Below are 21840 nucleotides of genomic sequence, written 5' to 3'. Positions count from 1 at the left end.
TATTGGTGGGTACACTTGTGCCAGTGGCACCGCCAAGAGGATAAATGAGTTTTGGTGGGTTTGCTTATGCCATTCTCCTTAAGAAAACCTGGGCCCATGTGACACTGCTCCATTTTTATTTCACATATAGAAGATCATATAATTAAGTACAAAATTTAATTCACTTCTGTTGTTTAATTAAGGCTGACTAACTACTCTTGAAATCAAGCTGTTCAGCAAAGTACCTGCATGCAGGTTCTTCACAAGTTGAACTTGCCTCTTTCAGGACCCTAAAGCAGTAAATCCTTTTGGGGAAAAACAAGAATACACAACAAAATCCCAATTAAAAACCTGAGTGTACTTATTGCAGAGTGCTGTGTCTGACTGCTCAAGGCGGTCCACAGTGGCTCTGCTAAGGTTGACTTGGAGGCAACCTAAGCCACTGCCCGCTGCCTGAGAGATGCAGCTCTTGACCAAAACCACCCCAGACTACACACCTTGTATTGAAAAAAAAAAAAAAGCCCATTCTACAAATAGAGGTTATCACAAAATCCAGCTGCAGAAACTGTGGGTTGGTGGTGGCTACTGTCGCAGCTGGGGCAGTTTTCCTGGCTGATTTGCAGAGCACTCACTATGAGCTGACTTGGCAGCAGCTGCCTCCCCTGCAAATCATTAACATTGCACATAGACATCACACTAGGCAGGATCAGTTCACTAGAAGGAGCTTCTTTAAATGCCACAAATTCCCTGGAAATGTGCCTGTTCCTAAGTGCTGGGGAGAGCCCTGCCACAACACATCCTGCCATTCGCTTCTCTACAGCAACACTCCCTTGCTCCTAACAACTACCCCTGGTACAGCTAAAGCCTCACTGCTGTCAAAGCAGCCATGAGGCTGGACTGCAGTTGTCATGATTCCCTGCTCTGCTGCTGTCCTGGGGCCGAGCGCACAAGTAGCACATACCAAGTGACCTGGGACAGCTGCGCTTAATGGCAGCTGGACCAGGTGGACACAGGTGGCAAAGGCTCAGTTCAGGGGCCCCTGAGCAGCGAAGCTGAACTGATTAATGTCTCAGTTAATGGCTGAGACAAACAGTAACAACAAAACGAAAGGTAAGTGCACCTGAAGCCGGTCATTTCAGACCATTTGTAGTGGGGAAGCTCCAGCTGCGGAGCCTGCTCACTTCATCAGCAGTGCTGTGAGAAAGAGGTACAGAAAAATCATTGCAAATGTAAACTAGGTGAATTATCACATCTCAAGGGAAAAAGTGATCAGTAGCAGGAACCTTGTGCCCTCAGGCACCTTACAGTGGATGAGAAGTTGAGACATTTTTATCTAGGTTGCAGCAATAGGTAAACTCACTCCTAGGCCAGTTAAACAAAAACAAGCATCATTCACGTCAGCGTGGGAACATCCTTTTCACCGAGCAGCTTATCTTCAGTCAGCCTTCTTGGGAATCCTGCCCATCTTGGTGCGGATGTTCCGCAGGAGGAAGAAAGCCACTGTGCTACCAATACAGGTGATTTCGGCTACCCAGAAGGCTGTGGCCCAGCTGTAGTGCTTAGCAATTGTACTGAATGGCAATCCAGCCAGGAAGCCCCCAACTGCAAGGAAAAACAAACAGAAAACTAGTAATGCTTGTGTGCCCCAATTTTATCTGCTAATACTTGCTTTTGCATGTACAAATATTCCTAAGGTCTGGTTTGAACTTCAAGCCCAACGCAAAACCTGTTGGGCACAGCAGGAGGCATCCCTGGGGCTTCCAGCTCCATTATCTCTGCCCCTTATGTGATTTCCCATGATCAGTAACTTGGCAACCAGGGGCTAGACCATCACCAAGAATGTGCAGGGGTTTTGTTTGTTTTTTTGGGAAATGGGTATAACTTACCATTGGCCATGAGGGCCACTATGGCGTGGGAGGTGCCGCACAGGTTGGCAGGGGCACTTTCGTTGGCTATGACCCCAAACAGGGCAATTGGCCCATATGAGGAGAACCCAAACACAGCTCCCAGAGTCAGGATCCACAGCTGTCAAAATAAGTTAAGATAAGAAACAGGATCTGTGCACCTCACCGCTATCAGTAAGCAGCTGCTGACAATTCTCAGATCCCACACATGGTACCAGGGAGTTCTGACATGTTTGGACTGACACCAGCTCCCTGGCCTGCAGCAAAAAGAGCTCAAGCCTGTACAGATATATGCAGCCCAGCAGCATCTCCACCACTCCGTCTTACGGCCAGTGCAAGCTCTCCTCCCTCCCACAGCTCTGCCCCCCCACACCGTTAACACATCTTGTGATTTGCAAGAAAGAAACAGAACATCAAAGAGAGACAGGCAATGAGCTTGTGAAAGCACAGGAGAGAGCTGTGAATCAGCTTGTTTTCAAAAATAATCCTGGAGACACCAACTGACAGCTTTTTTCAGTTTAGATGCATGCAACTGATCAGAGCATCTTTATTTGTGAGACACCTCTCTCTGATCTGATAACCTCTATGCTACTAAACTGAGAACCAAAAAAGCCAAAAACAACCCAACAGACTGAACTTCAGTGTTAGCTTGTGCTCTTAAGAAACCTACCTGGCCCAAAATTATCAGTCTCCTGTTTGCACAACAAAGGATAAGTAACACCCTTACATTACAGTATACTTTTTGAACTGCAAACACCATTTCAAAAAGCCCAGGAGGAAGTAATTGCCATCTTATTTTCCAGATATAAAACAGAAATGACGAATTAGGAAAACACTTGCCAGAAACTAAGTAGGAATACATCTGCCAGAGCAGAATCGTTCTTCATGATCTCACCCACAAGACCTCTTAACTGGCCACATTTTACCTAACAAACAGAAGTTCTCAGAATCTTCTTTATAAGAACTTTAAAGATTTACATTTAGACTTTTAAAGTAAGCATAATCAAATTAATTTAAGAAAAGGTTTCTTTTACAAAACTCACAGTAACCTCTTCTCAGTGCCCTGGTTCTAAGCTCTGAGGTGCTAACCAACCTTCCAGGATAGGAGTAAGGCAGACCAAGGAAAGCGGAAACAGGTAGAGGGAGAAAAAATGCAAGCAGAAACCTCATGTTCTTTTAGGCCTGTAAGATCAGCTAGAGGCTGCAAGGCTACAGTCCAGAAGCGGGGTTCCTGAAGAAGAAATAAAAAAGGAAAGGAGAAAAGAAGTTTAATTTATTTAGCAATAATGAGGGCAGATGCAAAACCAGCCGGTAAGGCAGGCTGCCCACACCAACCAGGAGCAGCCCAAGCCAGGCTAAGTCAGTGCTTCTCCATAGCACAAAGAAACCCAAAGGAAGGGTGAAGACAACAGCCACACTCCCTGTCATCAAACCTCCCCATTCAAGGACTATCCCTACAACTGATGGCCAGCTGCTGCACGTGGATTACCTTGGGAGAGTCGCCTGTGACTGTGACCCGAAAGAGAAACATGGACACACACATCCCAGCCATCATGGAAAGCAGCAGTGTGTGCCGAGGATTCCCGTAGCTTGACAGACCCACCTGTAACACAGGAAGGAAAGCTGACAGTGCGAAATTTGAGGGACCTCCTTCCTTTTATACTCATAGTGACTAACACCATCCACACAGTCCAGTCACGAACACAGATGGCACATCAGCAGCATGCCATGCACGCTGGCAGAACTGGGTATGGGCCTGTTTCTCAGTCATACCCACAGGGACACCACCTTGCCCAAGCCCCTTAGTGAAGCAGCTCAGATTGATTCTGTGTCACCTGCCCAGCACTCCTGAAGGTGCACATTACTTACTCTTGCTACTGCTCTGTCAGAAAGGTATCCAGCAGCAATGCTTCCCACCAGGCCCCCAATCTCCAAGGCACTCATGTAGGAACTGCCTAGAATGCAGGTGAAATAAAGAACAGCCCATCAGATTTGGTATAAGCAGCAAAGCTGGTGTGGATGTCAGACCAGCCCCACTGCTGTCAGCTCACAGTAAGCTCAAGCAGCTCTGTTGGACACAGCCCTCTGGCTAATCCTTGTTCAGGAACGTCTGTCTACCATCCCAGGAGGGTCCTGGCAAGGGGAGGCTTTGTGCACACAGTAACTACATCACTGAGTTATTTAAACACCTGTGTGTATCTAAGCAGAACTAGAAGGTAGGCAATCAAGTCTCTCAGGTGGAGAGGCCTCTGTCCTTCTCCTGTACCCAGGCAAGCTCTGGGCAACACCTCCCAGATTGCAGCAAAATGCAGCTTTACATCTTACCCACAAGCATGGACTGTCCCCTCTCCTGGATCAGGAAGAGCTGTCCCCAATCAGTACAGCACGTCTTCACTCCAAAAACGACCAGGTAGCCTGTCGAGAGTACCCAGAGGTACGGCGAGAGCAGCAACTCTGTCAAGGTGCTGTTGTCACTGGAAGAACCTGCAGGAAGGTCAGGAGGAGCATTACCACAGCTCAAGCACAGGTGCTGAACCACACAGACAGATCTGCAGGCAGGGTCCATGCACGAGAACATCCCCACTCAGGGAGATATTCACAGCTGCTGCTTTACCTCCCCTTGTTCTGGTGATTTCAAAATCTTTTCTGTCATTTTATCCCACATTCATCGAAGATTTGAAAAGAATAATCAAAACACTGCTCCCAGGAATTTTCTGTATTGTGGTTGCCAATAAACCCTTCACAAAGGTTGTTAGAATATTTATCGGCTTCTCCAGATTCTCTGGGAGAGATTTTAAGCTGTGCCTGTGAAAGCCACTGCACAGACCCAAAGAAAGATGCTGACTTTCAGGTGCTACTTTGAGTTTTGCATTAGTCTTCCAGAATACCAACAAACCTGCTCTCTCTAGAGAACACTCCGGGGAAGCAATATTCTTTTCTGATGTAAAAAGATCAAGTCTGGCAGCACAGGCATCATGGGGCAGTGTGGTGCATAGGCCGAGTTTCCACTGGCCTTTAAAATACAACAGCCACCTTGTGTTGCAATTCCCCTCTACCTGCTCTGCTTTCAGAGAATCACCACACTCAGTGGTCTGAGCAAACATTTACTAACTAGATGTCCTAAGTTAGGACAGAAACACTGAGCAGAGTCCACTGCAAGCCAAGGGTCAAGAGAACCCATGGCAGGGTGAGGGGAGAATCACCTGCCCCCTCCTAATGCAGAGGAGCAGAAGGTCAGGCTTAAGGAAACATTTCCTGCTGTTGTGTTTTCCTCTCTCCAGCACTTCACTAAGACTGTGCTGGCAGTCTGAGTGCACGAGGCCCCAAGAAAACCGGGGCGCTGGCAGCAGGAAGACATGACTCACAGGGGGAGAGCCAGCCATGAGCTTCTCAATGACATACTGGCAGCTGCTGGCAGGCTGAGGAGCAGGGCTAAGAGAGGTCAGACTCTTTGCCTGCTCTGTGACAACCTCAGGAGCCCTCACACCAACCTCTTCCCCAAACTGGCCCTTGGTTTATACAGTTTTGTAACTTCAACACAGCAGCTTGGCAGTTAACCAGAATAAAACTGCCAAAATCAACCCCTTAATGTGTGCCTGCCAAGCCGTGATTTCAGGAATTGGGAAGGATGGGGGTCTCTGTACACTGAGAGCCACACGCCTGTGCCAGAACAGATAGAAGACACTGCACCTTTTCCCGTGGCTGCCTGCTGGCAGCAAAGTAACATGCTCACCTTTCTTCCCTTTCTTGGCTCCATGTTCAATGTTGGGCAGCCCAACATCCGATGGCTCGTTTTTAATCAGGACAAGGCAAACAAAAGAGACAACCACGCAGGTGAAGCCAGAGAAGGACAAAGTCATGCGCCAATCGTAGTTCATAGACACGAGAGCAGCAACAATGGGGCCTAAGCCTCCAGCCAAGTTCATGCTTGTAGACAGGATTGCCCACCAAGTCCCAAACTGGGAAGGCTCAAACCACTGTGCAACAACAAGAAAAACAGCATGAGGTGTAAGAGAGTGACAGCACACTGGAAAATCCTCCCTCGAGGCCCTTGCTGTGGGGTTGGAGCAATTTAGACACTGATCTACAAAAGCAGGTAGAGGGAGCACCCACACTTCCCTACTTTAGTCATGCAGGGAACTCCAAATGCTACTCAAGTGTCAGCATAAGAGTTTGACAGGTGCTCACATTGTGAGCCAGCTCAGAGTCACTTCCATTTACAGATCATGAAACTGAGACATGGGCCAGGAGAGGCAAATTTAAGAGCACATGGTTCTGAGTACTCACTTGTTAGGAACTGTGTAGTCCTGGAGAGGTCTGCTGGCTCAGGACCATGGATGGATACACAGAGAGTCACAGGGTAACTTTAGGACTCCCTGTTGCATTAAATATCAAGCATAACAGGCTCTGTGTTGCAACAAGTATGCAGAGCCAGAACCACTTGGGTGGTTCTCGTCGGCAGGAAAATGTCTGAGAGCTACGTTCATGAATGTCTTCAGGAAACACCATGGCTGATGTTCTGTTATTTGGGATATTCTTTTCCATGCATGCAACCATCCTGAACAGCCCTTTTCTTGCCACTTAGGTGAGGCTGTGTGCCTGGCAGAAGGGCAAAGCAGTGATACATCTCTCCCCCATCCCATTCCACAAGTACGTGCAGTACACGTATTCCTGGATTTTACATCTTCCATGAGGGATCAGCACAAAGCTAATCGACCTCCTTTCCTCCGTTTTCCTTCCACCTTTCCTATCTGTTCCCTTAAGACTGTCTCAAAGCCCAAGTACACAGAGCTTAGATAGTCACCTCACACCGTTCCTCCACATTACCCAGTATTATACCGGAACCACCTGCAGTTTGGAATTCCTGGGTTGCCCAAGCGTGCAGATGGAACTCTGCTCGTTGCCCCCTGCCCTGCAGCAAACCACCACAGCAGCAGATGAGCAGTCCTCTGTGTCCACGCTTAAAATATTTAATTCCAACAAAGTCTATCCCTACAGGGCAGAACTCTACTACTAGGGGATGTTACTCACCAAACAGAATCAGACTCGAGGCACATACAGGCAGGGGCTACAGACTGAATCTTTGCTATAATAAGCAGATTCCTGTACACAGAAACTTGTTCCACAGGCAGCAGAAAGTACAGATAGTAGTTCTGACCTCCTTGGCTGGAAGGGAGCAGGAAGAGGTGCAAGCTCCTCTGGCTGTGCAGGGCCTCCACAGCCCTGCTGCCAGGACAGGTCAGGAGAGCGGTGACAAGTTACCTCCACCTTTCCCCGCACTCACCTTCCTCAGGATCTTCCCGCAGGGTGGCCAACCCAGCCCCTGGGCCAGGCCGTTGAGGAACCAGAGCCCGGCGAAGGCCGTGACGGTGGAACTCCAGGAGAAGACCACGTTGACCAAGCCCACCATGAGGAGGCCAGAGGAGAAGAGCCAGCGGGCGCTCATCTGGTCCGAGAGGACGCCGCTGATGAACTTGCTGATGGCGTAGGCTGCGGACTGGCTGCTGGTGATGAGACCTGCAGCGGGCAGAGCCCGGGAGGCGCCTCAGCCCGCGGCACGGCCACTCGGGGCCGGCGGGGCGGCGGGGGCCGGGACCGGCACTCACCCAGATCGTCCTTCCCCAGAGACACCTCAGCCATGACGGCGGGCATGACGAACGAGAAGGTTTTGCGGTTGAAGTAGTACAGCGTGTACCCCACGAACATGGCCGCGAAGATCACGGCCCGGTACCGCCCGTACCCGCCGGCCGCCATCGCGCCGCGCTCCCCGCGGGCACGGAGCGGAGCGGAGCGGGGGCACGGACCGGAGCTCGGACCGGAGCTCGGACCCGGCACGGACCGGCCCCGCCCCGCCCCGCGGAAGTCCCGCCCCGCCCCGCCCACGCCCGCAGCTCCCGGCACACACGGCACCGCTCGGCAGAGCCTCCCAGGATCTGTAGTTTTTATTTTTGGTTGAAGAGGCCCAAACGGAAAACGTTAGATGCACATTCGCGGCCGTCGGACACCATTCGTCTGTGTGGCAGCAGCAGGGACGGTCCGAGGGGGGCAGGAGGCCACGGCCAAGACAGGGAGAGTCACGATGAAGCTGGTCCGAGTGCAAAAGATGCCGAGGAAAGAGGGCAGTTGCCATTAGATTTTCCAGGTTTGGTTTTGCCTACCCTGTGGTCCATATCGCCATCCCAGTGACTACAGGGTGTGCCAACACAGCCCTTCTTTCCCTCTCCTCAGCATTCAGTGTTGTCTTTTCTGAACTTTTTAAACTATAAACAGAATCTTTTTGTCAAGTCTCACGTCATGGTTTTTGGACTCTACTACAGAGCATGGGACAGACGGTTTTAACAAACAGCCTATGGAAAACAGACACAGCTGTGTCTCAAAGCACAGATCCTCTGCCTGCCCAGTTCTGTTCCACCTTCCCATGAATGCAGACAATAATACACTTCCCACTAGCTGAAATCACAAATTTGCTGTAAGTCAGAGCCTCATATGCAAAGAAAAGAGCACCTCAGCTCCATATCCTCCTGCAATCATCTTCACTAGAGGTGAGGCAGAGTTTATGTTCCAAGTTACTTCCTAAAGCTTAAGATTTTCTTTACTGCTTTCTCCCCACAGAAAAGTCACTTTGGTGACTTCTGTACTGAAACAGAGATTATTCTTGGTGGGCACTCTGCCACACATAAGGAAAGAAAAATAAAAACCAATTCACTAAGTTAGTAGCGCCAAAATCCCCAGAAAGAACAAAAAAATAAATTTACATCTCTACCCCATTGTGTTGTCAGACTCTTGCTGTGTTCCATTTACATAATGACTAACCAGGTCCATGAGAAAAACAAGAAAGTAACAATGAAATAAATAGATGCTGACATTCGTGAGATTTTAGGGTGTTACAACTCATCGTTTTTCCTGCTTTCTCCTCCAGCTTCTGTCTTCTCTTTTTTGGACCCTGTGTAAGGAAGCAAACTCAGTTACACACTGCAGTGGTTTTCACAGCATGCAAAGCAGTGCCAAGAGTCCCTGACATTCATGAAGTTTTCCACTAAACTCTCAGTCCATGGTACAGAGGTCGAGGATGCTTTGGGGACTAACACTGTGAACTGCACCTCTTAACAGGCCGCCCTGGCGATGGGAGTGGCAGAACCAATCTGTGCCTCCGCGGCAGCTCTCGATCAGAGCCAGTCCCACAGCCACAGGACTGGCTGCAAACTGCAGGGGCAGGGGCACAGAGCAGCTGCTGAGGCAGCTGTGCATTATAACTTCATTCTGAACAACAAAAATGTAGGACAGCAAGGAACTGGAATCTGTCTTCCTGTTTCCAGAATTAACAATGTATCTGCAGTCGGGTTCTACCCTTGTACTACCTCCCGCAGCTAAAAATCTGCACAGCAGCCCACAGACAGCTTGTACTTGCAGCTCCCAAGTTACAGATCATTAGTCAAACATTTACCCACCAGAGTCTGATCCAGGCTCAGCATCTATTGCTGCTTTCTCAGCTGTGGGAGGTTCCTTGGCTGGACCAATATCCTCCAGTTTGTCTACATTTAAAGCAGAAAGAAATAAAAGTCAAGAGAGAAAACACAGGAGACAAGGTGCAGGGAGATTAGGTGAATAGAAGCAAGGTTAAACCAGCCATCTGTGGTGCCTCAGCAGAACTGTAATAGTTCACTCTCACAGTGGATTGCTCTATAACACTCAGAGAAGCATCACAAAAGTGCTCCTTATTCCCCACTGCCTCTTAGTGCCAGGCTTTACATCCTCGGAAGCCCTGAAGACTGACTGGTTGCACAAGCAAGTGACCTTTGGAGCTGTGACTATGAGCAAGATCCCTCGCTCAGTAGGAACTCTGCTGACAAACAGCACTCCAGATTTAAAAGGACCAGGAGACTCAGGACCTTAGGATTTTAGAAAGTTCAGAAAACTGCAAGTCCTAGTGTCCCAAGATATTTTTTTTCCTGGGGTCTATCTAGGTCACAAACCTTTCTCATCAACAGCTCATTCTATTCCTTGATCTAGGACCAGACCTTGAGTACTTCTCTCTGCACATCAGAGTACAGTCAATGGCTTATCTTTCCAAGAAGGTAACCAGCAAGTGAGAGACTGACTAACCGTTGTGGAAATACATATATATTTTCTGTTTCCTCACAAAAAAACCCAAGCAGTGGGGGGAAAAGGATGCTGCCATATGTAGATGTTCCCAGCTGTCTTTGAAAATTAAGAGGAAGGTAATTTAATTCCGGTTAACTACTGTCCTCCCTTCTTTAGCTCCTTTTCACTCAAGGCAGAGAGACACAAGTGTGTTGTTACACGTGGTAATTATATACTAAAAGTTATATACACACTCCCCACCTGCTCCTTACCTTCTTGTTTCCCCTCCGTGGGAGGGATAGTGTTCTCAGTCTCAGGGGCTGTAGCATTCTTGGCTGAATCGGTTTTTGTGGCGTTTTTCTCCCTTTTGGGTTTGGGTTTTGCAAACTTGGCCTTATTCAGGAGATACTGCACTTCCCTGTCAAGGGCTGCTATCTTGAGCTCTATATCTTTGGACAGCAGCACAGGTTTCTCAGTCGGAGAGAGCTTGTTCTGTTCAGCCAGCGTCTCATTTTTCCAGATCTGTGGGATGTGAGGGAAGAGGTGCTTTTGGAATGTGTCTGGGCTACAGGAACTGCTGTATGTCACAGTATCTCAAAGTCACTGTCCCTGGTCTTTCTGCCTTAGGACAGCTCTGCTCCCTGCTACGTTTCCACCAACCTCTTAGTTACTCAGAAACAGGACAAAGAGAAACAAAATCCAGCTGCTGTGCTGCCTTTAAAAACTGCAGTCAAATCGCTGGGCTCTACCATCACCCCAGAGACAACTCCAAATGCAACACAGGAACCACTATACCTTCCAGCCATGCCGGTGTCAGGCTGAGCATTAGGAAACACTCAAACACACAAAAGGTTTGCTGGTGGCACAAAAACAAAATATGCACACTCTACTCCATGACCTTCAGGGAGGAAACACAACCCAAGCTGCTATCCCACCCTGCCCCAGCATCACTCCATCCTTTAGTACCGTTGTTTCATTGATGGCTTTTTCCAGTGTACTCAGTTCCACTTCTGTGAATATCTGGTCAGACTCTGGAATCATTTGGGCCCCCCTGTAGACAAGAAGAAAGCTTATTTTCGTTAAGTCAAGCTTAACTCCTTGGCTCAACTGCACCTTGGCAACTCTGTGGTTACAGCTCAAGTAATACAATAACATAACAACCACCATGGGGTGCGTGCAGCACTGGAACCTTCCTGCCTCCCCAGTTTGGACAGAGCTCACGTGCCCCTGTTCAAGGGTCCTACAGACTTGGGCACGGGGAGCAGAGCTCTGCTTGTCTTTTCTCAGAAAGTGCTAGGGACTTTCAGAACACATTCATTCTGGTCTTGTTCCACTGGCAGCTCTTAGATGACCACCTGTGTGACATTCCCTCCCAGCAGCCTGCTTGCTCTTACTTGAGAAAGATGGTGGAGTGGTTGAGCAGACTTTCTAGGGCTGCCAGGCGTTCTGGCCACTTTCTCCTTTCCTCGACAAGGAAGAAAAGGTTCCTACAAAGTTTTTTCAGCTCTGAAAGCTTGTCTTTCAGCTCCTGTAAATGTGGGAGAGGAGAAAGGAGACAGTTTGATCATTGTCTAACATTGAAGACTTCAGAAATTAAAACTACATTTCTTGTTTACTCTATCAAATACACTGTTTTAGTGCAGTAAAAAGAGCCACGTGACAAAGCTTTAAGCGGAATCAATAGGTTCCTGCTGAAGCTGCTGAAGAAGCACCCATGGTTGGGACAATCTCGTCTTTTGTTCTCTACATAATGCACTTAAGAAGCAAGAAACTCTCAAGAACCAGGTTACAAAGGCTCTGTCAGCCTGTGTGATCATTTCCATGTCAGTGAGAGCAGTGGTATCCTGACTGCACACAGCAATACCTTCGTTGCAGCTGTATAGCCCTCTTCCTCCATCCAACTGGAAGCCTCATTAAGCTTTTTGGAAATTTCTTCTCTCTGCTCCTCTGTTGAGACGAACTGATACTCCTCTTGGTAAAGCTTGTCCTGAAAAGACCAGAGCAAACACTCCTGTCAAACACCACTGAGCCTGGAAGCATAAAACACACAGAGCACCCACTTGCAACTGGGCTGGGGTGCTGCCTGCACCCTCCCACAGCCAGGAGCATGATGGGAATACACCAGATATAGACACATGCACAGCCCAGGTAAATGATGGTAATGCTGCAATAGCCATAATTTCACATGCACTTAACACTAGTTGCTTCTTCTGCACAACAGTTCTTGACAAGCTGTAGCTTCTTTAAAGCCTGGGGCCGATTGTTTCAAAGCACGCAGGTAAGTGCATATAAGGGATACTGGAGAGCACAAGTACAATGTGTTACACACACCGAAGGGAATGTTCATTTTGTATTGAGGAAACATGGCCCTGAGAAGCCTAACAGCATCAAAAAAAGTGACTGAAAGATGAAAGCTGGGCTCTTCAAATCAGCTTCCCCCAGCTCAAACAACATCTCTGCACTCAGAGGAGCCACAAGCTGTGCAAGACACTTCTACTTGCTCTCCTGGAATTCTCATTTCTTTATATCCCTCTCTTACCTGGGTCTCAAAGATGAATGACTCCAAGCTGTTGGCCGACTTTTCCCTTTCCTGTTTCTCTAGATCTCTGATCGTCAAGTCTTGGAGTCTAACACGCAAAGAGAACAGAAATCAAAGGTAGGAAGTGCCTTTGGATGAGCAGCACATCACACACCAGCTCCTGAGCAGTACTATACGAGCCATCACCATTCCAAAGCTTCATCTAGAGCTCTAACCTGGCAAAGCCATTGCAAACCTACTTTTTCATTGAGCTCTTCAGTTCATCTTCGACCAGGTCAGGCACATCGTTTACATCCACCTCCATGGTGACCTCATGGACAAGCTTCTGCTTCTTGGGTGCTTTGATCTTCTTCTCTTCCTCTGTTTTGGCAGCTGTGCTGTCACTAGAACTTTTGGACAGTTCTTCCTCTTTTGCAGTTTCTCTGTTTTCTTTAGGATCCTGTAACACAAAGTATGTTCACAGGCAAAGGAACAGGTTTTCAGACTCCACCAATGTTTTTCCGAGGCAGGGCACTAATAGAGAAGAGAGAATTTCACTAAGGAAACGCCATTTCTCAGGTATGGAAATTAGTCTAATTCCTTCAATCTGATGCTTACCTGAGGCTCTAATTTCTCGCCTTCTTCCTTTTTCTGTGACTCTGCTTTTGGAGAGGCAGTTTCTGACTGGCCTGGAGACTGCTGTTTCTCTTCTCCCTGCTCTTCACCACCATCTTCAGTACTGCTTTTCTGGTCTTGTTTCTCACCCTGCTCTTCTTTACCTGTTTCTGCTAGGCTCTCTTCCTCTTCCTGGTCATCACAGGCAAGTAAAGGAGAAAGCAAACCAGTGTTTTAAATGTAGAAATTCCATGCAAGTGTTTCACAGAAGAGGTAATTCTACACAATTGCCACAACAAGGCGCAGGGGCTCCCTCCTGCTGGCAATCCCACTGGGGCTCACCTGAACAGGGTCTGTCAGGTTCTCCCCCGTCTCTGGCGTAGGGCCACCACCCCCAAACAGGCTTGAGATGGTGTTTCCAAGTTCTGTCAATGGGAGACAAAAAAATCCAGAATGTTACGTATCCAAAGGAGGAATAAAGTCATCTTCAGCTCTCAGTCCTTCCCCTCACAACCGTAACGATTGCCAAGGAGATCCCTTGGCAGGTGAACTCCACACACTCAAGACTCATCCTTCTCCACCCTCCCTCCATGTCCTTGCGTGCACAGACTGTGTAACCTCCCACATCCAAAGAAATGCAATGTGTGTAGTTATCTCAACAACAACAGGTAACAAAACAGTCAGTGAGAATATCAAAGTTCAGCATTTACTTGTCAGTGTTGACTCCTCCTCCAGTTTGTCTTCCACCAAGGTTTCAAACACAGATTCCACCTTGAAAATAGGGAGCTCAGGATTAGTTTTAATAAGGGACCATCCATACCAGAGAGAGGGACAGAACTGGAAAATATATCAGCTGACAACCATCTCAACAGGTGGTGCTTACCCGGTCAAGACTCAGTACTCCACTCTCATCCATATTGAAGTGAGCTTTGATCCCTTTGGATTCATAATCTGAGTGCTTCTTGAAACTCTCCCCAACTCCCTTTAGCCTCACAGTAGTGAGATTGAGAGAACCAAAAACTCTGATGACACAGAGACAAAAGCAGAAAGAGATCTCAGGATAACAGTGCTTAAGAACAGCTAACCCCTGCTCACGGTCATGCTGGCAGTGATGAGCAACTGCACAAAGCAGGGACTGGCAGGGGTTCGGTTTGCTAAAGCACATGCAGCTCAGAGAACAGATGTGCCAGTGCCAGTCAGACACACAGGTTGCCCAGCAATATATTCCCAGCCAGGTGTGTTGCACTGCCCTAGAGCTGCCAGCTCAGGTGCTGGGCTTAACTCACCGCAGGTCATCCTGGCTCAGGAATGTCAGATCTCCATAGTTGACATAAAACTCAAAGTCATCTGTGTAGCGGTTGAAAGTGATCACTTTGCGCTGGGGATAGGGCGCCATGCGCTGGAACAAAATCCGCTTGTTATGCTTTAAACTCCTCGATTTATCATCCTCCTCAACTTCACGAGTAAACTCCACCTGCAAAACAAACAAAAGTGAGACTCAGCAAATACCAGCTTCTTCTGTGGCATCTACAGAAGCAGCGTCTGGCTCCTCTGCCTTATGTAAAAGTTGGAGGACAGGAAAATATTCCTCAACTGAAGTTTCCATGTGTCTGGCTACTTGAATATTGCACTTCTACAGTACAGAAGGCTTTCTTTTCCTTTCTTTATTAGATCGGCAAAAAAACCTCCAGAGTTTCCTTACTAAAAGAAAACCAACAGGTTCCAACCTGGACTATTTCTCTCAGCATGACCCCATTTGCCCAAACCTTGCACAAGAGAAGGAAAGCCAAGGGTTACCTGGATAGGAAACACAGCAGCATCCCGAACAATGAAGGGCTTCACCTTAAAGGCTTTGCTCAGAGCAGCTGCCTGGTAGACTGCACCCATAGCAGCAGCCTCATCAGCATTGATATTCTTGCCCAGCTCTTCTCTACAAAGGGAAAAGCAACAGACATGATGTTTGCAGCCTCTGCCACAAACAGCAGCTTGCCAATGGGAGACAGACTAGAAGGGGGCCTCACATACTCACTTGCCCACAGCTTTCAGCAAAACCTCCTGCACTTTGGGGACCCGTGTGGCACCGCCAACTAGAATCACCTGGTCAATTCCATCCTAGGGATTGGAAACAGTCACCTTGTCTTGAAAAAGCAATTTTGGAAAGCTAAGTTCAGGGCTTCCTTATACTCCTTTCCCAGTCACCACATGCTGATGGGGTGCTCTGAGAACATGCACCCTGCTGTCCCTGTGCAGGCCAGTGCCTGACAGAACTCAGACAGAATGACACAAGCCGTGTCAACATGAAGCACCTGGAGTCAGGTCTGTCAGAGTGACAATGAGATCACGGCTTCAAGCCACTTGAAACGTGTGGCTTGACTCAGAATTAAACAGACTATAGTTCAATGCCAGAGGACACAGTGACCGAGGGAGCCAGTTGGACTAGAACAGCCAGAAACCTGGACTCTAAGAGGTGACTCAGTGTCTTGCATTGAAGACTAGAGCCCAAAGTTGCTCAACCGCATCCTGGTACCCTGGAAAGTGAGTATTTAATACTGCAGTGACTCTCTCTAAAAACCTGCCTCAGTTTTGGTCCAACTGCAGCCCAGAACAGGGCTCTCTTTAGGGAGCGCACAAAGGAGAAACACAAACACCAATAATTCTATTTCCAGGCTCTTTCCGTTAAAGTTTCAGGAAGGAGACCAGAACCAGAATCCAAGACAAAAAGAGGAAAGATCAGTATTTCAAACCTCCAAGAGTAAAGTGTTTTAACAGAAAGAAACCCCTCCTCCAAGTCCTTAATTTCTGGTGGAATGTGCAGGGAGCCACAACACATTCCTGATTGAACTGCAGCAGGTAAATGTTCTGCAGCACCAACACCACCACCACAATAGCATCTACCTCCCAGAAGTGCTGATGGCACAACCAAGGGTGCCTTGATCATGATGTGACAGCAGCTCCACACACAGAAACTTCAGGCTCGTTAATGCATTTTCGTAAACGTACCATGTTCATCTCTGCACTGCTCAGAGCCTGCTGCACAGGTCCTGGGACGCGCTTGAACAAGTCAGAGCACAAATCCTCAAATTCTTGCCTTGAGACCTTGGCTTTGAAGTCGATGTCATCCAGTAGTCCCTCAATCTGTCCAGAAAAAAAAACCAGCCAGAAATTATTTGTGGAGCATTCCCTGAGCAACATCTTTGCCTGGCTTCCCCAGTATGAAAAAAGTTCTGGCGTTCTTAACATACCACGGACCTGATCGTGCTCATTTGAGCCTCTGCCATTGCTAAAGTGACAAGAGGATTGAACATGGGTGTAATAGACAGCTTCTCTCAGTGAAAGTTTATTTAACAAACTTGATATGAATAACTCTCTTTCAATCCACTCAACCACTGGTGCTACCAAGGGGGCACAAACCGAGAAGGACCACAGGAAAGATGCTCCTTGGCAGACCAGCACTGCAGAGGCACAGTGTCCCCTCACACCAGTCCTCAACTCACCCCACCCTTAGCCCAAAAAAAAGCAGGAGCCCCAAGAAGCAGGTCAGACCTGTGCCATGTGGTCAGCATTGGCACTCAGCACAGTTTTCAGGCGGTTGGCCTCCTTCAGCAGCTTGGCCATGGCCCGGGGATTCTTCTGGACATCTTTTGAAGGGTGTTGCTCATTAAAGAGCTTTGCCAAGTAGTCCCGGAGACGAAGCTCCATCTCTAAACCTCCAAGAGTACGGTCAAACCTGAGCAAAACAATGAAAGGAATGAAACAACTGAAACCGAACTGAAATACAAACAAACTTCATGTGTTATTTCACAAATATGCAAAGCAGCAATTGGTCAAAAGTAGCTGCAATATTATGAGCTGTGACTGACTGTGAAAGAACAATGGCTGCCCCAAAAGTAACACATTAGAAGGAAAGAATGAACAAGAAGATTCGCCGTCACAACAGCCTTTGAGCAGGAAATTTCATTACATTTGTGATAAAGGCCCTATTGCCAATCATATAAAACAGCTAAGAAGCCAAAGGACAACTGTCTCAGATATTTTCTTGGAAAAGCAATATAAATGCTTTGGAGTTAAAATTGCTGGGCTGGCTATGCAGAGCACCCCCCTCTTTGCTTGGCAACGCATTCATTCCTCTCTACAAGGATATTCCTCTTTTTCAAACTGACACACTGTACTTCTATAAGATCACATGAAATGGAACAGGCTTACATGGTTTGAGGCTATCAAAAAGCAAGCCTGAAGCAAACTAAGTACACTAGTTCCCTCCTTGCCTCATGGAAGTTCTCAGTTACCTTCTGCACAACACAAGAATTATTCCCAAATGGGGCTTTCTTGCTCCAAATGTTTTCCACTCAACCACCCAAATTTCTGTGCTGAAACCTCATTGCAAAATTCTACACGTAGAGACTGTGAAACAAATGGTTTCTTTCCTGAGACCTGTGGGGTTTGTGCAACTCATGCAGAATTCTTACCCAATGCCCTGGATCTGCAATTGAGGTTGAGTTCCCGAGTCCTTAGTTTTCACTGTCTGATACGTAACAATAGTACAAATGGTGCTTCCTGCTCCCATGTCATAAAACATGATATTCTGAAAAGAAAAGCTGGGACGGTGAATCAGAAACACCTGAATATCCCACACGGATAAGGGAAGAACCCATGGATTTCAGCATGATACAAGCCATGACTATCCATTCCTGGACGGGCTTTACACTGTAAGGGCAAGACTCAGACCAAACACAGGAGATGTTTAGAGTCACATTTGACAGAAAAGGACAAGGAAACTTTTCTCATCTATTTCATAGCTCAAAAACCAAATCTTTGCTCTTTAAAAGTTTCTCCAACCTCAGGAAAATCAAGTACTTCCGAGTCGGTGTCTCAAAAACTCAAGTAATCATTACTGTTATTTCCCCTAGTTCATGGGCAAGGAACAAACAAAGGTTTTACAAAACAGGAACTCCCAGCACCTGCCCTCACTCCAGAAGCTCTTAGGCTTCACCACACATGTACACAGGGTTTAACCTCTTTGTCTTGTTGATGAACATGTGAAAACAGCGGAGACTGGTTGACCAGCAGAGTCTGCCTTAAGTTCTTCGGATATTCTCTGCAGCACTTTCTCCCCTCTGTGCAGGCACTCGACAGGGCTCTCCGCATCTCCCAGCAGCACCTACCTGTGCAGTGGCATTGATGTCTTTCCTCCTAAAGACCCCATAGTTGAGTGCTACAGCCGTGTTGTCGTTGATGAGCTGCAGCACCTTGAGGTCAGCCATGCGAGCAGCGTGCAGAACCGCCCTCCTCTCTGCCTGGTTGAAGTAGGCAGGAACTGTGATCACCACATCCTTGATGGGCTGCTCTGAAAGAGATGCATGGAGCACGTTTAGTGATCAGTCAGCCACATGCAAAACTTGTGACAGAGTGACAGCAGCAAAGCCAGAGGACCCAAGGTAAAGACTTGTACAGGATGCAATCCTACAGCAGCAGGAGGATGCCTAGGGATGAATCTCTGTGTCCTGCTGAAACCAAGCAGACCTGGCACATTCTCACAAAGCCACGTGTCTACTGACCTCGCTTTCACAGGTCAAGATACTCTCAAATGCTCTGGGCAAATATTATCTTCATAGAGCCTTACATTACCACTGGATCATGTTCACTCTACAGTGAAAAGTCCTTGGACTGGCTGTAGTGTCACAGACTACAAGACACAGCCTCCTAATAATTTACCCAGTTTTCATTACTGTGGTATTTCATTAGCAACACAGCACAAATATGTATGGCAGCCCCTTCTCTGTTAGCAAGCTTCACAGCAGAGAGCCTTTTTTGTTCTTTATTTGTAGTTCAGCTCCAGCAGCAGTCTCCATCCAGAGCAGACATAGCACAGCCTTCACAGGGCCACTTCCACCCTCCCCTGCAGCTACCTTCCTGCGTGCCTCCGCTCTGATCGCACTCTTTGAGAGAGGAAACACTTCACTTTTCTCCAGAGACTGCCTGTCAGGCTCCTTCACCACAAGGCTGGGCGGAAACTGGGGTGCCTGCCCACCGAAACAGGAGTAAGTTCCCAAACTTGCATCATATTAGAAACAAATGACAACTGCATAGTCTTGCTTACAGCCTATAGCTGGACAGACTCAACATCCTGTTTCTAAAAACCCCTAAGCTTCCAAACACCTTTGGTATCTACTTGAATCCATAAACACACACGTGAACACACACAGACTGAAAAAAACAGCTAAATCCTTCCAACCTGCAAATTCCTCAGCCAGACCACGTGAATAGTTCAGGACCATCCCCAGCATTTCCTCGGGAGAATACTGTATTGTTCTACAATGGGAAAGAAAATTACGGCATCAACAGTGAGCTGCAGAAGCCTGGCAGCCAAAGTCCCTCCCACAAAGAACCCAAAAGCAGCCACTTACGGGGACAGCTTGAAGATAACGGTCTGCCTTGTCTCATCCTTCACCAGCTCATGCTCTGGGAAGCGGGACTGGTACATCGCCACTTGGGGGTTATTCATTTGTTTCCCCAGAAGATCCTGGAAGTACCGGAATGCCACCTTAGGCGTCCTTATGGACTGCAGGGAAAGAAAAAAAAAAAAAAAAAAAAAGAGCACATCACCCACCTGCATTCCTTTGGCTACACCAGTCTCAAACCAACCCCTCCCAGGCTGTGTGGGGAGTAACTCTTGCTATGGGAGCAGGAGCACACAGCCAGTACACAGAGCAAGTAACACATCAAGGAGATGAGCAGAACAGAACAACAATAAAATTCCCTGCCTCAGACGTTCATCACAACCTTGAATACCAGTGTTCTGTGGACAGAAACTCTTACCATCCCCAGCGCGCTGTCGCCAAAGAGACGCTCGTTCTCCTTCAAAGAAACAGCCACGGGTGTTTTCCTTCGTGACTCCCTGTGGAGAGAGGAATAAACCACCTGAAACAGGTGAACATTCCACACAGTCTCCAGTGAGGAAGGATGTTGTTCCCATTCCAGAAGGACTAAGGGAAGGTGCTCGGATACCTGCTAGGGAGAGAAGGTCCAGTCTCTGCTCAGCTGAGGAACTGGCAGAGAAGCCCACCTGCCACCTTCAGTGCTCTGCGGACGCTCATTTTTTTGTTTTGCTCCAAGGCAAGACAGTTCCCTCATTCATGCTATGACTGCCAATTGTCAGGTAAGAAACCTACTTGTTATCTCTAGTCTCCCCGAAAATGAGGATGTTCCTGATCATGAGCCCCCTTCCAACCACAGGTTCTTCACTCAGGGTCTTGGGGATGGGCTGCAGGAGCAGCTGAGTGCAGGGAAAGCTCCACCTGCTTCTCAACAAGTGTGGGCTCTGAACAGCTGCAGCAAAACAAACCTGGCTCCGGGCTGCTTTGTGGGGAACTGAGAATCAGGGGAGAGGTGAGAACATGACCTGTGCCCTTTTGGGTTCACACCACAACGTGTCCATAACCACGTGGGCTTTCGGCACTCGCTGGAAAGCTGCCCAAAGCACCCCCGAGCCCCCCAGGATGGCCTGGACGATGCCCCATAGGTGCTCACCGAGGGCGGCTCCCATGGGGGGGAGGATGGGAGCGCCCCTCCGGCAGCAGAGAAACAGGGATGGATGGCTGAGCTCCAGAAACCTTCACCCCCGGGATCCAGCCCTGGTAGGGCAGACTGGGACCCCCCCGCCCCCCGTACGGCTCCCGCGGGGGAGCTCAGGGCGCTGGAACAGCCGCTCACTTGTTCAGCACGATCTCCATGGGCACCCCGGGCTTCACGATGGCGATCTTCATCGACTCGCTGCCCACGTCCACCGACATGACGGCCACCGGTTCTGCAGACAAGCCCTCGGTGAGACCCTGCCCCCGGTGCGGCGGCCGGCAAGGGGTGAGCCCAGTCAGGGCGCTGGGGCAGCACCGAAGCACCGGCCGCTGCTCCCCCGCCGCCTCCCACCGCGCTGCCCCGCACGGCCCCGCACGTACCTGCGGCGGGCAGAAGGCACAGGAGGAGCAGCAGCCAGGGCAGCGCCCGGCCGGGCACCCGCGCCATGCTCGGCACCGCTCGGTTGGGCTGCACTGGGCCCGGCTGGGCTAGGCTGGACTCGGCCCGGCTCGGTTGGGCCCGGCCCGGCGCGCGGAGCCGCCCCCGCCGCGCCGGTCCCGCCGCCTCGCACCGCCCCCGCCCGCACGCGGCGCGCGCTGATTGGCGCATTCGGCGGCGCCGACCCCGCGCGCCAATCCCACGGCGCGCGCGCGCCCATTGGGCCACGTCGAGGGAAGCCGGAAGTGGTCACGGGAGGGGCTGCGGCCTCATTGGGCCCCGTTGCCGCGCGGAAACAGCGCCACGTGAGAGCCACCCGCGCCGTGCGCGCCCCCTGGCGGCCCAGACCCCCGACCACGCCCTTTCCCGTCCCCGCTGCGGCTCGGCTCGGCTCGGCTCGGCTCGGCCTCGCGGCACCCCCCAGCCGTCCCACTGTCCCGATCCGTTCCCCGCCGATGCCTCCTGCAACTTCCTGCAGGCCCCACCGTCTCCCACGTCCGATCCCGTGCCCCTCAGCTTACACCCGGTTCCCCGTCCATGGAAGGCTCTGGTCTGGATGCTGCCAGGCCAGAGGACACACAGAGGGGCTCAGCCTTGTTTGTGAAATGCTTTATGGCTGGGCAGCCCTACAATCCCCATCCGGCCGCAGCACGGTCGGGAGAAGGGGGACACCGATCCGGAGTTACAAAAGGTTTACAAAGAGGGGTCTGGGTCTTCCTCAGTGGGGGGTCC

The 21840-nt window shown here is 49.3% G+C and overlaps 2 protein-coding genes across 3 annotated transcripts; both read right to left on the bottom strand.

Moving 5' to 3' along the window:
• Positions 1 to 99: 99 nt before the first annotated feature.
• SLC37A4 (solute carrier family 37 member 4) lies at positions 100 to 7716 on the bottom strand. 2 transcript variants are annotated; one of them, XM_027881427.1, is made up of 9 exons: positions 7490 to 7716; positions 7168 to 7400; positions 5617 to 5860; positions 4209 to 4367; positions 3753 to 3838; positions 3373 to 3486; positions 3049 to 3114; positions 1866 to 2004; positions 100 to 1581 (listed from the first exon to the last, which is right to left on the bottom strand). In XM_027881427.1, the coding sequence occupies exons 1-9, from the start codon at positions 7635 to 7637 to the stop codon at positions 1415 to 1417; spliced, it is 1356 nt and encodes a 451-aa protein (XP_027737228.1). In that variant the 5' UTR covers positions 7638 to 7716; the 3' UTR covers positions 100 to 1414. The 2 variants fall into 2 exon arrangements, with proteins under 2 accessions (XP_027737228.1, XP_027737229.1); XM_027881428.1 differs by lacking the exon at positions 3049 to 3114.
• Positions 7717 to 7810: 94 nt separating this feature from the next.
• On the bottom strand, positions 7811 to 21152 carry HYOU1 (hypoxia up-regulated 1). Its single transcript, XM_027881398.1, has 24 exons — positions 21051 to 21152; positions 20809 to 20902; positions 19915 to 19993; positions 19503 to 19657; positions 19331 to 19407; positions 18261 to 18442; positions 17565 to 17680; positions 16642 to 16825; positions 16099 to 16233; positions 15128 to 15210; positions 14896 to 15028; positions 14385 to 14572; positions 13982 to 14120; positions 13809 to 13869; positions 13441 to 13523; positions 13102 to 13290; positions 12744 to 12943; positions 12505 to 12592; positions 11830 to 11952; positions 11360 to 11493; positions 10932 to 11016; positions 10238 to 10487; positions 9332 to 9415; positions 7811 to 8826 (listed from the first exon to the last, which is right to left on the bottom strand). Exons 1-24 carry the CDS (start codon positions 21115 to 21117, stop codon positions 8768 to 8770), a joined length of 2988 nt encoding a protein of 995 aa, XP_027737199.1. The 5' UTR covers positions 21118 to 21152; the 3' UTR covers positions 7811 to 8767.
• Between the last annotated feature and the right edge of the window lie 688 nt (positions 21153 to 21840).

The sequence above is a fragment of the Empidonax traillii genome, unplaced genomic scaffold (assembly GCF_003031625.1).
Source record: "Empidonax traillii isolate 1590-97213 ecotype Southwest subspecies unplaced genomic scaffold, ASM303162v1 scaffold87:size1256882, whole genome shotgun sequence".
Taxonomy (NCBI): Eukaryota; Metazoa; Chordata; class Aves; order Passeriformes; family Tyrannidae; genus Empidonax; species Empidonax traillii.
This window is presented reverse-complemented; position numbering and strand designations above follow the sequence as displayed.